Source organism: Mus caroli, chromosome 14 (genome assembly GCF_900094665.2).
Source record: "Mus caroli chromosome 14, CAROLI_EIJ_v1.1, whole genome shotgun sequence".
In the NCBI taxonomy this organism is placed as follows: Eukaryota; Metazoa; Chordata; class Mammalia; order Rodentia; family Muridae; genus Mus; species Mus caroli.
The window spans coordinates 47442952-47459496 of NC_034583.1; the positions used below are offsets into that span (position 1 = coordinate 47442952).

The following is a 16545-nucleotide window of genomic DNA, read 5'->3' on the forward strand; positions in this document are numbered from 1 at the left end:
GCTGAGACTCCTGATGTTTGTGTTGTAAGAAAGCCAACCTTGGAGACTTGAGAACTCAATATGGGTATGGTTGATGTCATGGCACACACTTCTAATCCTAGCACCAAGGAAGCAGAGAGGGGCAGATCTCTATTTGTGATGGCCAGGATGGTTTACATAGCAAACTCCATTCATTCAGAGCTATACAGTGAGATGCAATCTTATAAATGGAAACAAAGAAACAACACCCTCCCTTCCACCTTGTATGGGTGATAAACACGTGGGAATTGTGTGGCCTGAAGTTCCAGCAAGAGCAGACGCTGGGAAAGGAGGAGGCAGCCAAGCCCAGAAGTGACAGGGGAGGTCTGGCTGGACCAGCGAGGTACCCAAACCATGAAGTGACTCAAACAGCAAAGAACTTCAGCTCTATGCACTCTGGAGGTTATTTATTGTGAATTTTCATTCTTTGCTGCCCACTCCACATGGTTCTTGCCTGAGGTCGGACAGGCTGGTCGGGCACGGGTGGTTTAACACCTGTTAGAGCAGCTTCATGTTTGTGCTTATCCACGGCAGGAAGTGCACAACCTTAGTGAAGACTCCTGGAGAGATTGTCCCATTTAGCCCATAGGATGCAACTCCATAAGCTAGGTTGTCACACACGAGGGGTCCCCCCGAGTCACCCTGTGGGCAGAGAAAGGAAGAACTTAGCCTGGCTCCCTCTGGCTCTGCTCTCCCCACCTCCTCCTGGCAAGGCTAACTTTAGATCAGGGCCAGGACAGGTTTTCCAGCTTCCCTTAGTCCCAGGGCTCCAGGGAGGCCCAACTTTTCCTTCTACCCCAGTCCTAGGCTTTCCCTAAAGTCCTCAGGGATCCTGAGATAATTTATCCTGTTTGGGATGACAAAGGTTTTCCCATTTTCAACTTTTGCTACACAGACACAAGGGATAGAAAATTTGAGTTTTGCACTTTCCCTTCTTTGATCTGAAGCTTGGGGGTTTTGCCATTCTCACACCTTGTCCTCTTCCAGATCCCTCTCACCCTGCATTTTGGTTCTTAAATGGTTGATCCCCACCTCGTAAGGAGCCTGTACTTTTTTTGGGTTTCCAGCACAGATCTGCGTGGTCTTGGAATAGTTGTACCAGAGTTTTTTGCATTTCTCATCCTCCTGGATGATCAGTTGAGTCTCTCGTAGGCGGGCAGATGCTTTAGTGGCATTGATGGATGTTTTCCCCCAGCCAGCCACACTGCACACATCCCCTGGCTTCACCCGGGCATTGGGTCTGGGCAACTTGAGGGGCCTCACAGCTTTAGTTCTCTTGGCCTTCCTCTCCAGCTGATAGGGAAGAGGGAGGAGAGACCAGCTCAGCTAGGAGCCTGCTAGCCTGAGACTCTTTGAAAGTCAGGATGGAAGAGAGGGAAGAACCAGTATCAGAAAAGGAGGGGGAGGCTCTCCCTGCACCAAGAAGAGCACAGACAAGTGGGTAGGGGTAGGTGATAGGGAAGAGGGGTGGGCAGAAGTGTGTAAAAGAGATGGTGGCATGTCTCACTTTTAATAGCATAATGTCATTGGTGCCATGCTCTCTATTAAAAGCCGGGTGGGGAATGGCTTTTGCCACAGGGATGATCTGCTGTGTCTCCTCCTTAGCCTTGATGTTGTGGGCCCCCAGTGTGACTGTCATTGACCTGTGGAAAGAGCAGAGTGGAGAGCAGAGATGTGGAGTCAGAGAAGATGCAGTACAAGAGCAGTGAAAGGCAGGGTAGGCAGGGTGGGGCTCTAGCTGAGGGGACTTGAGGACATTGGAGGGCCTCAGGGTCAGACCTACTGCTTTCTTCTTTTCTAGGACATGAGACATCTGGGGGTTCCTTCTTGAATCTCGGCAATATTCCATAGCTTGCATTGTGTTTTAATGTGAACTTTCAACCTCGGCAACTGCTTTAGTTTTCCCGGTGCAGTTGACCAACTCAAGTGCGCTGCGGGCTCCGACCTCTCACCCTTGGACCTACATTTACCTCACATCCAAGTACCATTGTCACAGTCCAGCCTTCAGGAGAGCTCACATGGGGCTCTATATCATTCACAATAGAGGACAGAAGATCCTTTGTATGTCGGGGGTGGGGGATGTCTGAGTATATGCGAGATAGCTGCTTCTCCTCACCTGTTTCTGCAGTGAGCAGCCGTCAGCACAAAATCATCTTGAACCAGGAAGCCTCCGCAGTATTTCTTCTTCCCTTCAATATCCACAGACTTAATGAACACCATGTAGGGGCGTGAATGTGGCTTCACCTCATGGCCGCCGATGATCTCCTCTGAAAAAAGGGCTAGAATATGTCTAGAAGCAGTAGATAGGGTGAGCAGGGGAGATCTAGGAAGGGAGTGACTGGGCGTCGGATCTGCATTCCTCAAAGCCTATTGCAGACAGGATTCCTTGCCCATGGAATAAACTTTGCTGACATTTAAGCCTTAGAACCCTGCTCTAGGAAGGTGTGGGGAGCACTTGACTTACACCTCCTTCTTTACAAATGCATGGAGGGACAAGCTCTGTCTTCATCATGTAGAGGCTGAGGGAATCCTGTGAATATCCATGCTGCTGTTTGGTTGTCAGTGAGCATCTCACCCCTGTACAACGACTGGTGTCATTTTCTCACATTTTACCCACACAGGCCATATAGAGGTGGATTTTTTAACATTATTGTGCCTAACACACCTTGGGTTCTCAGTAAATGCTTTTTGCTGAATGGAAGAGTGGCTTGTAATTAACTCGGGGGCTGGTGCGTCAGTTCTGGTGGGATTCAAAGCCAGGGCCATATTGGAACAGTGTGCTGTCCTAGCTGGGAGTAGCTGGGGACCTGCAGAAGTGGAGAGGTGAACTAAAACTAGCCTGCAAATCTGGTGGAGTGTGCAGTGCAGGTTCTTGTCAGCCTGGGTCTCTTTCTTCTGTAGAGCTGAGGGTAGACTTAATTAACAATGCTAAGATTATTGAGCTGGGGGCCTAACCCCATTGCAGACTGGTCATTAAGACTGGCTTGCCCCTTGGCTAAAGTCAAGGTGCACATTTTTGATCTTTGCATTCTGTGCCACATCTCTTCTAAGGATGATCCAGTCTCCAGGTGATGAAAAAAAAATCTGGGAGAAGCTAGTGGCTACTAAATTTCTGAGAACATCTCCCTTCCTCAGACCTTGTTGAGAATCTAGCCAGTGTCAGGTTTCCAAGTCTGGGTTTGGTACCTGAGGTTCAGAAACATCCTGGGTCCAGTGCAGGACAATTCCTGACTACCGCTGGGCAGAAAGTCACCAGATGTGTCATGGGGCGGTATCACTGGCACAAGGGTGTTCACTCACCTGCTCCAGCTCCAAGAGGCAGAAGTAGAGTCAGGAGAATCAGGACTGGTGACATCTTCCCAGGAAGGCTGCTCAGTTGAAGGAGAGCAAAGGAGACAAAGTCCTTGGAAGGGGAGGAAGGAGGTGTGGGCTCAGGGACCTCACAGGCATTTTAAACCTATGCACCTCTGCTTCTGATTGACGTCACATTACTTAAGGAAATATTCTGGTTTTGGTAAAAAATGACACTATCACCACACTGACATCCTATGAGCTAAGTTGGGATAAAGGTAAAAAATGTACAGGTTTGGAGGCTGTGGTTGAGGAGGTCTGAGACCCCAGGAAGTCCATAGTGGCTGCACACAAGTGTGTTCTTTTCTAAGGCTGAGACACTTTTTATATCTGTTTTGGTTTCTTTGGGTTTTGTTTTTCCTCCTTCCATTTTCAAAAAATAATACTCACAACCAAATTATCCTAACAGCAGTTATAGCACACTAGAGTACACTCCTAAAGTTCCACAGAACTGAGTGAGAGGTGAGACTGTGCCGTATCTGCCGGGCAGTGTTGCAGTGCATCAGGGCATTAATCTCTGGGATGACGTCATCCTGTGGAGCGATCTGAATATTCTGATGAATTAATCTGAACTCACTCTGACTCTCCTGGATCTCCTAGGAAGTCACAGAGAAATCTCAAAAGGAAGAGTTTGCCCTGCCTCCAAGTAGTCATGTGAACTGTCACACATAGTTAAGTATAATAATGGATCACAAACGACAGGTATACTTTATCTGTCAACTGGGTATTGTCATTTATCTCTGGGTCAATAGCTTGAGGTCTGGATTTAATGACCTAGCCCCATTTTTCCATTCAGTTCCAGGTAAGAAATCAAACAAATGTATACAGAGGTTACAGCACAATACAGTTCTGTTACGTCTCACATATGACCCCTATGACCCCTTCATGTCCTAAGAAAGACATTTTTTCTTAGAGGTCATTAAGATCAGATCAGCATTGACTTCCCTGCTGATGACTCCAGTGGTATTTCCTACAATGTTGCCTAGCATTCTCTATGGAAAAACAAGGACCATGATTAGGTCTTGAATGAGTATTTAATGGACTACACCCAGGAGTGAGAGAAAATGGATGCAGCCCATGAAAATGTTCATCTTGATTGGAGAGAGATGAGAGCCTGTGCTTAGAGTGCTAGATGGTGAGAGCTGTGTGAGATCACTCTGGGAGATAAGACAGGCTGACCTCGACCTGAGCACAGGAGTGTGTGTGTGTGTGTGTGTGTGTGTGTGTGTGTGTGTGTGTGTGTGTGCATTCAGAAAACCTCAGAGCTACCCCAGTCCTGCTTTCCTATCACTGCTTCATGGATCTCAGATACTTTTGAAATTTCTCACTTCACATTTCAGATCAAGGGAGGCTTTTATTTCTTAGTTGTGAACTAAAGTTGTGATAATATTTGGATCAAAATTAGTCATGTAGTCCATTCTTATGTAACCTTTTAGCTTTTCTGGGCTACCGTGAAGGGATAACTCTTTTGGGCTACACATTACTTACATAAACTCTAATGAATGTTGATATTTCCCCCTGAAAGGGACTGTGTATAAATGACATGGTATCTGCCCATACAGATAAACAACCAAAGCCTTACAGAACAGAATAATCTTAATCATATGGGTGACCACATAAAAATAAATTTAAAATTGTGAAGGAGAATTCATGCTTGTGATATCTAATGAGCAAATTATACACATGAAAGTAATAAAATTTGCTCTAGTATTCTTTTATCATAAAAGTATGACTCTGGTTGTAAATTCAGCATGACTTTTATTTTTAAAGGCATCAAATGTATTTTAATAAGATGACGCTACATTATGGCTCCATTTCTCAGAAAACTTTTCAAATTGAAAGTATCAGGAACAAATCATAGTACACTAATAAAAATTCACAGTGCAGCTACCTAAGACAGGCATGACTAAGGGCTACTGTTCCCAAGATTGTACTAGACCTGTCAAGAAAAGCTGTGAACAGCAACATCAGAGACACAAAAGTGGAGGCAAGTTATCACAAGATCTTTTAAGATATACTAAAATTAAAACCTCTAAGAGAAAGTGTCTTCTTTAGGACATGAAGTGGTCATATATGAGATGTAACAGAACTGTATTTATGCTGTAACCTCTGTGGACATTTGTCTGAATTCTTACCTAGGAGTGAATGGAGGGATGGGGCTAGGTCATTGGAGGATGTTTGGATGTTTATGTTTTGTGGTATATATGGCAGTGTCTCAGGGGTTGAGGGGAATAAAGTTGAGAAAGTAATTAAAACATGACTCGGGCAGGGGAGGGAGGGAGGGAGAGAGAGAGAATGATCAAGATTAATGGAGCTGAGTCCATTTTTTATAGTTCTCCAGGCTCTCAACAATCAATATAGTTCAGGAATGCACCAGACAGACTTGATAAAGCACTATACCACAGACTTTGATTTGTTAAATACCACCCCTCCCTTGTCCTCTGCCTTCAAGCATACTCCCTAGAGTAGTACAAGCAGGGAAGACCTATCTATTGGGAAGAACCCCTAACAATTTTTCAGGGTAGAATTCTGGCTAGTGCAAAAAGGGCCCTTCTTTTAAGGGCTGCAGGAAACTAGACAATGCAACTTTATCTAATATTGGCCTGTTTATTTGGAGCAAATTCATGAGGGGCAGGGGGACGATGGCTGAGAAGGTAAGGGTGTCTCTGAGGCAGGTGAACGGAAGAAGGGAAGGTTGCAAATTGAGGCTAGCCAAGAGGCAGCGAGACCACAGGGCAGAGAGTAGATGGGAATAGCACCGGAACTTGGTGTTTCTTTTTTAATATTTCCCCCAACAGAGTGGCCCTGATTTAGGGTCCATTTTCCATATCATGTAATCTAATCAAGGAAATCCCTCAAGGTGTGCCCAGATGCTTGGGTTTGGTTACTTCCAAATGGAGTCAAGTTAACAACCACGATTAGCCATCACAGACTATTCTCCAAAATAAATAAAGAATTTCAGAAATTAAACACCAGGGAAGTAAAACTGCCAATCAACAGATGGAAAATTAAATAAAATAAACAGAAGTTTAAACAAAAAGGAAAGAATGAATGAAATAAATTCTAGTAACTATAATTTTTAAAGTGTTCAATATTCATCCCCGAATTTAAGCTCTGCTACTGAGCTTCAGTAATAAATAATGTATGGTGTTGTCATAAAAACCAGACATGTTGATCAACAGAATTCAATGGAAGGTTTGGGTTTTAAATGCAAACCTATGACCTATGGACAACTGATTTTTCATTTTTTTAAAAAAATTCGCAATACATAATGGGAAAAGAAGACAGCTTCAACAAATGGTCTTGGTCTAACTGGATATTTGCATGTAGAAGAATTCAAATTGATTCATACCTATCATCCTTCATAAAACATGAGGGCAAGTGTACCAAAGACCTTAACATAAATCCACATACAATAAACCTGATAGAAAATAAGGTGGGGAAAAGCCTTGAACGCATTGGCACAGGAGACGACTTTCTGAACAGAACAATGATAGTGTAGTCCCTAAGACCAACATTTTTTAATTGGGACTTCATAAAAGTGACAAATTTCTGTAAGGCAAAGGAACCTGTCAGTTAGATAAAAATGGCATCCTAGGAAAAGATTCGCATCAACTTCAAAAATGGCTCTAGCAGGTCTGAGCATGGCTATGACAAGTCCTAGCATGACAGACATGGCGCCCATGGGTTTTGACTTTTACCCTAATCCTCTTGCTAAAAACTGTTGGATTTCATTCTTAAAGATCTCCCCCAGGATGGAATGTATGAGAGAAGAAAAACTACAATTCTGCTGTGTGAGGGACTTTAATAGGGTCACGGGTCAGCATGGGCTGTCTTATACTTCAGCTAGACTGGCTGAGTCTACGATTTGAATTTCAAGAAAGCCAAATCCTCTCTACTTGCCTTTCTTCTGCCCACGAATTACAGTAGGGGCTCTACCTGAAGTACACTGAAATCCAGAGAGTTGGAAGTTTTCCAACTTCCTTCCAATTCTACACACTGCATTCTGAACCCAAGAATACCAGGGACTTAGAACTGTTAGAATAGAGAGAATTTAATCATTTTTTTAAAAACATGATTTTTTTTCCTGGGCATTCCAGATATAGCTCCATCTGTGTCATGTTGACCTGTCTAAAGAAACAAGAGGATAAAGCTGAAAAAGGAGTCTACTCTGTACCTGATACAAAACCAGAGACCTAAAATTGTTGATTGTTGATGTCAAGAGATACTTCTAGCCTAGCATCCCTTGGATCTCTAGATTTCACAAACTGACATATCCCTATGTGGTCAGCAGGGGGAGGCTGAGATTCTAGGATAAGCCATGGTACTTGACAAACTGGAGGTCTCCGCTGAGTTTCTCTGTCTATGGAATTCATTAACCTTGCTTAGGTGGAAGGGGTGAGCCCAGGTGACTCGCAGCCCAAGTCTTGCTGGAATATGAGGTAGAGAAGACTTCAAAAATTGGAATTTATAGGTAGAGGAGTGAAAGTCTGGTATAAATCAGGCCTGGCTGAGATAGGGATAGAGTAGAATCTACTGTTAGCTAGAGGTCAGATGGAAAAAACTGGAAGGCCACAAAGTGGGACAGAAGTCGACTGAGTTCTGTGGTGGGCTGGGAAATGAAATCCAGGTAAGTCTGGGTCCGTCAGCTGATGTCTCTGTATTTGAGACTGCAGGTGTCGAGAGTCACATGTCCTGCTAGAGAGGGGGAGTTCCTTCCTACAAACTGGAAAGTGACTGGGTTGCACAGCTCATGGCCTTCTGAATTCCCAGAATCAAATCTCCCTTCACCTCAGTCAGCCATTGTTGGGGGGAGGGTGAGGAGGAAGAAGGTGGCTCAGAGATGTAGGAATTTCCTTAGTCCAGAAGATTCATGTCTGGAGGACTAATTTTGAACTAGTGAAACAGTGTAGGGCACCTCAGTAGTGCTGTAGACTCCTGATGTTTGTGTTGTGAGAAAGCCAATCTTGGAGACTTGAGAACTCAATATGGGTATGGTTGATGTCATGGCACACACTTCTGATCCTAGCAACAAGGAAGCAGAGAGGGGCAGATTTCTGTGAGTTGAAGGCCAGGCTGGTTTACATAGCAAACTCCATGCAGCCAGAGCTATACAGTGAAATCCTATATTATAAATGGAAACAAAGAAACAGCACCCTCCCTCCTACCGTGTATGGGTGATAAACATGTGGGAATTGTGTGGCCTGAAGTTCCAGTAAGAGGAGGGGGTGGGCAAGGAGGAGGAAGGAAGCCCAGAAGTGACAGGGAGGTCTGCCTGGACCAGCGAGCTGCGAAAACCATGAAGTGACTCAAACAGAAGAGAACTTCAGCTCCATGCACTCCGGAGGTTATTTATTGTGAATTTTCATTCTTTGCTGCCCACTCCACGTGGTTCTTGCCTGAGGTCAGACAGGCTGGTCGGGCACGGGAGGTTTAACACCTGTTAGAGCAGCTTCATGTTCCTGCTTATCCACGGCAGGAAGTGCACGACCTTAGTGAAGACTCCTGAAGAGATCTTCTTGGATTTTACATAAGACAAAACTCCATAAGCTTTGTTGTTACACACGAGGGGTCCCCCAGAGTCACCCTGTGGGCAGAGAAAGGAAGAACTTAGCCTGGCTCCCTCTGACTCTGCTCTCCCCACCTCCTTCTGGCAAGGCTAACTTTAGATCAGGGCCAGGACAGGTTTTCCAGCTTCCCTCAGTCCCAGAGCTCCAGGGAGGCCCAACTTTTCCTTCTATCCCAGGCCTAGGCTTTCCCTGCAGTCCTCAGGGATCCTGAAATAATTTATCCTGTTTGGAATGACAGAGGTTTTTCATGCTTACATTCTTGCTACACCCACATAAGAGACCAAAGCTGGATTTTGGGAGCTCCCAGGGACTAAACCACCAACCAAAGAGTACACATGGAGGGACCCATGGCTCCAGTCTCATATGCAGCAGAGGATGGCCTTGTTTGTCATCAATGAGAGGAGAGGACCTTGGTCCTATGAAGACGGAATGCCCCAGTGTAGGGGAATGCTAGGACCAGGAAGCCGTAGTGGGTCGGTTGGTGAGCAGGGGAAGGGGAGAGGGGATAGGGGGTTGTCTGAGGGGAAACCAGGAAAGGGGATAACATTTGAAATGCAAAGAAAGAAAATATCCAATTAAAAAATAAAAAGAAAGTGACATCCAGCCCTGCCCACCCCCTTATAAAAACAAACAAACAAACACCCCAAGAGACCAAAGCTGAGGCTTGAGGGTTTTGCCATTCTTACACCTTGGCCTCTCTCAGGACCCTCTTACCCTGGATTTTGTCTGTGAATTGCTTGATCCCCACCTTGGATGGAGCCTCCATTTTGTTTGGGTCTCCAGCACAAATCTCTGTGATTTTGGAATAGTGATGGAATTTTTTTCTGCATTCCTTGTCCTCCTGGATGATCAGTTCAGCCTCTTCTAAGATGGCAGATCCTTCAGTGGTATTGATGGACGTTTTCCCCCAGCCAGCCACACTGCACACATCCCCTGGATTCACCTTGTCATTGGGCCCAGGCAACTTGAGGGGCCTCACATATCTAGTCCCCTTGGCCTTACTCTCCAGCTGATTGGGAAGAGTCATGAGAGATCAGCTCAGCTAGGAGCCTGCTAGCCTGAGAGTCTTTTAAAATTGGGATGGAAGAGAGGGAAGAAGCAGGATTAGAACAGGAGGATCAGGCTATCTCTGCGCCACTCGAAGCACAGGCACCAGGTGGGAGGGAAGAGGGGTAGGCAGAGGAGTGTGGGTGGGAGGATAGCAGGTCTCACCTTTAATAGCATGATGTCATTGGTGTGATCCAGAGGATTATAGTCTGGGTGGGGAAAAGCTTTATTCACAGGGATAATCTGCTGAGTCTCCTCCTGTGCACGGAGGTTGTGGGCCCCCAGTGTGACTGTCATTGAGCTGTGGAGAGAGCATTGTAGAGAGGACAACGGGAATTCAGAGAGGATGCAGTCCAGGAGCTGTGAAAGGCAGGGGAGGCAGGGTGGGGCTCTAGTTGAGGGGACTTGAGGACACAGGAGAGCCTCAGGGTCAGACCTACTGCTCTCTGCTTCTCAATGACATGGGACATCTGGGGGTTCCCTCTTGCATCTAGGCAATATTCCATAGCTTGCATCATGTTTTTAATGTGAACTTTCAACCTCAACCACTGCTTTAGTTTGGCCAGTGCAGTTGATCAACTCAAGTGCGCTGCTTACACTTTGATCTTAAATTTACCTCTCATCCGACTCCCATTTTCACAGTCCAGCCTTCTAGTGAGCTCTCAGGGAAACATCCACAACAGAGGACGGAAGCTTCTGTGGGGTTCTCAGAAGACGTGGGCTAGCTGCTTCTCCTCACCTTCCAATGCAGTGAGCAGCCGTCAGCACAAAGTAGTCTCGAACCAGGAAGCCGCCGCAGGAACTTCCAATCCCATTAACTTTCAGAAACGCAACTAATGCCATGTAAGGGCGGGAGTGGGGCTTGACCTCATGGCCCCCGATGACCTCCTCTAGAAAAAAAAAGCTAGAATATTGGGTCTCTGGGAGCAATAGATAAGGTCATCAGGGTCGATCAAGGGATGGAATGATTGCAGTTCCCCAAGCCTGTTGCAGACAGAATACTTTGCACATGGAATGATGTGCTGACTCAAGTCTGAGTCATGCTCTGGGAAGCAGTGGGTAGCACTTGTCCCTCAGTTGCTGCTTTACAAATACACAGAGAGATGAGCTGTGTCTTCATCACGTAGAGGCTGAGGGAACCCTGCGAATATCCACGTTGGCGTTTGGTTGTTACTGAGTCATCCTAACCCCTAAAGTATTGACTGGTGTCATTTTCTCACATTTTACCCACACACCCTCTAGAGGTGGATTTTCTAATTTTATCCTTGTTTGTGCCTAACACATCTTGGGTTCTCAGCAAAAATGCTTTTTGCTGCATGAATGAGTGGCTTCTAGTTAACTGGAGGGTTGGTGGGTCAGTGCTGGTGGAATTCTGAGCCAGGGACATAATGGAACAGCTGGGAGTAGCTGGGGACCTGCAGAAGAAATGGAGAGGCCAACTAAAACTAGCCTGCAAAGCTGGTGGAGCGTGCAGTGCAGGATCTTGTCAGCCTGCATCTCTTTCTTCTGCAGGGCTGAGGGTGGACTTAATGATGCTAAGATTCTTGGACTAGGAGGCCTCACCCCATTGGTCATTAAGGCTGACTTTCCCTCAGCCGTAGTCAAGTTAATGATGCACTCGTTGTATGTTTGCATTGCCTGCCACATCTCTTTCTAAGGATGATTCAGTCTCCAGTTGATTTAAAAAAAAATAAAATAAAAGTAAAAAAGCTGAGAGAAGCCAGTGCTTGCTAATTCTTCTGGGAACACCTCCCTTCCTGAGATCTTCTTGAGAGTCTAGCCAGTGTCACATTTCCAAGTCTGGGTTTGGTATGGGACCTGAGGTTCAAAAAGCTCCTGGAGTCAGTGCCAGGACAATCATGACTACTGGTGAGCAGAAAGTCAGAGGAAGTGTCATGGGACAACACAGAAGTGTCACAGGAGTGGTCACTCACCTGCTCCATCTCCTACTGGCAGAAGAAAGGTCAGGAGAATCAGAACCGGTAGCATCCTCCCAGGAAGGCTGCTCAGTTGAGGGAGAGCAGAGTAGACACAGCCCTTGGAAGAGGAGGAAGAAAGTGTAGAGTCAGGGGCCTCACAGGAATTTAAACCTAGGCACTTCTGTTTCTGTTTGGTGGCAGATTACTTAAGGAAGTTTTCTACTTTGGGTAAAAAAATGACACTGTTACCACACTGACATCCTATGAGCTAAGCTGGGATAAAGACCCAAAATGTAAATGGTTGGAAGCTATAGTTGAGAAGGCCTGAGACTCCAGGAAGTCCACAGTGACTGCATGGAGAGTAGTGTGCCCCTTTTCTAAGGCTTCCACACTTACACTTTGAATCCTGTTAAGATGTGGTTGGATTTCTTTTTCTTCCTTCCTTCTCCTCCTCTTCCTCTTTCTCTTCCTCCTCCTCCTCCTCTTCCTCCTCCTCTTCTTCCTCCTCCTCCTCCCTTACTCCTCTTCCTTCTCTTCCTTCTCTTCCTTCTTCTCCTCCCTTCTTTTTTTTCTTTATCTTTTCAAAATAATGCTGGCAACCAATTTATCCTAACAACAATTATAGCATACTACACACACACTTACAGTGTTATACAGCACTTAATTACAGTTGATGCTGAGTCATATTTTCTGGGTCACTATTGCAATATGTCATCTCACTAACCTCTGGGATGACGGATCATACTCTGGAACAATCTGTTTAAATATTCTAATGCATTAATCAAAGCTCAATCTGACTCTCCTGAAACTTCTAGAAGTCACAGAGAAATCGCAAAAGCAAGTGTTTGCCCTATCTTCAAATAGCCATGTTACTGTCATACATAGTTAAGTGTAATAACGGATCACGAATGACAGGTATACTTCACCTGTTTACTAGTTATTGTCATTATATCTGGGGCAAGAGCTTGAGGCCTGGATTTAATGGTCACTAAGATCAGATCAGCACTGGCTTCCCTGCTGATGACTCCACTGGCATTTGCTACAATGCTGCCTAGCATTTTCTATAGAAAAACAAGGACCATGATTAAATCTTGAGTGATTATTTAATAGGCTATATCCAGGAGTGAGAGACAGGGATGCAGCTCTTGAAATGTCTGATCATGACTGGAGGGAGCTGAGAGCCTGTGATTAGAGCACTAGATGGTGAGAACTGTGTGAGATCACTCTGGGAGGTGAGACAGGCTGGTCTCACTCTGAGCACAGGTCTCTCTCTCTCTCTCTCCACGTGTGTGTGTGTGTGTGTGTGTGTGTGTGTGTGTGTGTGTGTGTGTGTGCGCGCGCGCGCGCGTGCAGAGGTACCCTGGTCCTGCTTTCCCATCACTGCTTCATGGATCTCAGATACTTTTGAATTTTTTCATTTCGTATTTTGGAACCAAGGTAGGCTTTCTTGTCTTAGTTGTGAACTAAAGTCCTGATAATAATTGGATCAGAATTAGTCATATAGTCCACAGGTATGCAACCTTTTAGCTTTTCTGAGCCACTTTGAAGGGATAACTCTTTTGGGCTACAAATTACTTATACAGGCTACAATATGCACAAATAATCCACCCTGAAATGGACTGTGCATAATGACATATCTACACACATAGATAAGTTACTTAAAACACTTTCAGAGCAGAATAACCATCATTATATGGGTTACCACATAGAGAAAATATATTAAAACCATGAAGCAGGATCCATGTTTGTGATATCTAATAAGTAAAGTGCACAATGTACATAATTAAATTTGTTCTGGTGTCAGTCGATGGGATACACGTAAGCCACTAATGGTGCTAGTGTGAGAGAGCTGGCCCTGTACCTCATTTCCCAAGAGTTGTCATGGGAGATATCTCCTTCCTCATTACCCCCTCACACCTGAGGCAGGCAGGTGAGCTGGCCTGAGGTCCTGAGACCTGGAGAGCTGGCCCCAGCCAGCACAGGCTGCTGCACTTGGGAGAGATAGCAGACCCTACACCTGGCCTGGGCAGCACAGTAGAGCTGGCCCCCATGTTGAAGGTATCAGTGAGCCAGCTGAAAGGATGTAAAACAGAGCAGCCCTCCCTGACCCTTGATGCCTGCATCATTGGGTGAACTAGCAGGGAAATGCAGGCGACCTAGCCCTAGTGGTATTCATACAGGACTGCTGGTGGGCCAACCATCTCAGCTATCTTCTAGAACCAGATGCAGGGCTTTGTGCTGCCCCACCCCAACATCTACTCATTTATGAACTGCTGGAGCTTGTGAAGGCACTGGTCCTGCAGAACCAGAGCCACAGGATCTCCATGACCCAGGGCAACAGCACAATATCAGAGAGTTCTCATGAGGACCCAATATGGACAGTGTAGCACAAGGCTGAGGCCTTGAAACAGGCCAATGACTCATTTTAATGAACATTTTCAAGTAAAGATGTGTGGACAAAGGGTAGCCTGTGCAACATGCTGTGACACCCTACAGCTTCCATGGCAAGATTTTTTCAAATCCTATCTCATTTTATTTTCTTTTACTTGGAAGGGGGCTGCATGGCAGCGGGCAGATAAGAAGGGGTGAAAATATGAGTGGGACTGAGGTGCATAGCTAATAAGATTAAAAAAGAAATAAAATAACAATTAGTTTAACATACTCTTTCATATTTCATGTCCATCGCCTGCCTTCAATCTTCCATAGCCCCTTGTTTTTACTCTCTTTCCTCACAGTTTATCCATTATTATAATGAATAAATTATACTATAGTCTCATGTTTCCTGGTTTATGTATATGCTATCTTACTAGTCATATTCACTCTGTGGTTTACTTCTCTCCAAAGTGTCAAGATATTACAAAAGGAAATTGCAGAAAATGATTCATGATGGAAAAATATATTTCCTGCTCCTGCATAGGCAGAACCAACATTGTGGGGGAAAAAATCAATACCTGCTCACGCCAAATCGACATAGTGAACTGACACAAAGCATATCAAAATGTCCATGTCATATTTCACAGGCATAGCAAAGAGTTAAAGAAAGACATAAAATTGCCAGAAGTAAGAAATTTTTGCCACCCCAACTGCCCCCCCACACACACAGTGGCTGATGACACACTTTGCTGCCTGTCTCAGTTTACCTTGTGATGCCAGGCTGGGCACCAGAAGTAGCTATTAGCGGTTAAGTAAAGATTAATCATGCTATAATCCACTGACCCAGAGAGGCTAAATGAAAAGGAGTGCTCGGGGGGGGGCGGGGATCATGGATCTCCTTGGAAGGGGAGGTAGAATAGATTTTGCAGACGTATTGGGGTAGGTGGAGGTGTGATCAGAAACAGTCAGGTAGAGAGGGCAGAATGACGGGAGAGTGTACAGGGGAGACGACTGGAATTGGTGTATGGGGAGCAGGGCAATGTGGAAATCTAGTGCACTAGAAACTCCCTGGCATCCATGAGGTGACTCTAGAAAAGACTGCAAGTAATGGAGGATATGGAGCCCAAACCAGGCCTTTTCTGTCACCAGGCAAGACTTCCAGTGGTGGGACTGGAACACCAACACAACCACAAAACCTTTGACTGACCATTTGTCCTGACTACAGAAATTGTCCAGTGCACAAACAATGACTGGTCCAACATGAGGCTCACACCATGAGAGGACACCAGTGCCTCACACTGCCTGGATGGTCAGGAACCAGGGGTGAGAATTCCCAGAGAACTAGGATAGAACCAAGCACAACTAGCCATAAAGAGAAGTCAACGGAGTGATTCTGCTATATGCATAGTTGGATGCCTACCCAACTATCATCAGAGAGGCTTCACCCAGCAACTGTGCCATGCTGAGCTGTCTAGAGAAACAAGAGGATGAAGGTGAAGAAGGAGTCTACTGTGTACCTGATACAAACCCAGAGCCCTACAAGTGTTGATTGATGATGTCAGAAGTATACTTATAGCCTAGCGACCCTTGGATCCCTAGGTTTCACAAGCTGCCATATCCTCATGTGGCCAGCAGGGGGAGGCAGAGCTTCTTGGCTGAGCCAGGGTTGTTGTGAGATTAGAGGTCATGGATCAGCCTCTATTTCCATGAAAGACTTGGGTTGAAAAAGGGCTCAACCAGCCAGGCCTACTTGGAAGGGGTGGGCATCAGGTGACTTGCAGCTCAGGTCTAGCTGGAATATAAGGCAGAGCTGACTTCACAGTGCTTGGAACTTATAGGTAGAGGAGTGAAAGGATGGATTAAGTGAGGCTGGGAGTAGTGGGGCTGGATTGGAAACTACTGATGTCTAGTGGAAGTTGGATAGAAAACACAGGAAGGCAAGAAAGGGGTGTAGAAGTTGACTGAGCTCTGAGCTTGGCTGGGAAACAGAACCACGGTGATCCTGGGACCGTCAGAAGGATGGCTCAGCCTTCTAGACTGCAGACTGTAAACTCTTGTGTGCTGCATGAAAGCTTCACTTATCAATAAGAAAGCTTATGAGATCTTGGCTCCGGGACTCCGCCGAACTTAGTCTATACAGGTCAGAGTGAGGACCACAGAGGCAGACAGATTCTGGGACAGGCGGGAGCCACAGAGCCGCTGAGGCAGCACCCTTTTGGGGCCGCAGACATCCGGCACCCTCCCAGCCGGAGGACAGTGACCTGCCC

General features: G+C 45.8%; 2 protein-coding genes and 1 non-coding gene across 4 annotated transcripts in view; 1 reads left to right on the top strand and 2 right to left on the bottom strand.

Annotated features, from left to right (window-relative positions):
• Positions 1-408: 408 nt before the first annotated feature.
• On the bottom strand, positions 409-3421 carry LOC110309412 (granzyme G). Of its 2 annotated transcripts, none has more exons than XM_021182049.1 (5): positions 3319-3421; positions 2135-2285; positions 1526-1661; positions 1051-1311; positions 409-660 (listed from the first exon to the last, which is right to left on the bottom strand). In XM_021182049.1, exons 1-5 carry the CDS (start codon positions 3371-3373, stop codon positions 517-519), a joined length of 747 nt encoding a protein of 248 aa, XP_021037708.1. In that variant the 5' UTR covers positions 3374-3421; the 3' UTR covers positions 409-516. The 2 variants fall into 2 exon arrangements, with proteins under 2 accessions (XP_021037708.1, XP_021037707.1); XM_021182048.1 differs by having other exon boundaries at positions 517-660; positions 1526-1674; positions 2136-2285; positions 3319-3373.
• Positions 3422-8275: 4854 nt separating this feature from the next.
• On the top strand, positions 8276-8355 carry LOC115029280. Its single transcript, XR_003834856.1, has one exon. It is a non-coding gene; the product is annotated as a small nucleolar RNA SNORD55/SNORD39 (small nucleolar RNA).
• A 349-nt stretch (positions 8356-8704) lies between these two features.
• The window catches only part of LOC110309195 (granzyme E-like), an 8993-nt gene continuing 1152 nt past the window's right edge, over positions 8705-16545 (bottom strand). The window contains exons 2-6 of the mRNA XM_021181688.1: positions 11921-12023; positions 10726-10876; positions 10152-10287; positions 9688-9948; positions 8705-8956 (exon numbers count right to left, since the gene is read on the bottom strand). Coding sequence (XP_021037347.1) covers positions 8813-8956; positions 9688-9948; positions 10152-10287; positions 10726-10876; positions 11921-11975 — 747 coding nt within the window. The 5' untranslated portion in view covers positions 11976-12023 and the 3' untranslated portion in view covers positions 8705-8812. The remainder of the gene's footprint in view (positions 8957-9687; positions 9949-10151; positions 10288-10725; positions 10877-11920; positions 12024-16545) is intronic.

Coding starts and splice junctions, on each gene's coding strand:
- LOC110309412 (XM_021182048.1), bottom strand. CDS start 3,373: ATGTCACCAGTCCTGATTCTCCTGACTCTACTTCTGCCTCTTGGAGCT. Junction 1,675..2,135: donor GGCTGCTCACTGCAGAAACA/GGTGAGGAGAAG, acceptor GCTCTCCACTCT/GCTCTTTCCACAGGTCAATG. Junction 1,312..1,525: donor ATGACATTATGCTATTAAAA/GTGAGACATGCC, acceptor CTTCCCTATCAG/CTGGAGAGGAAGGCCAAGAG.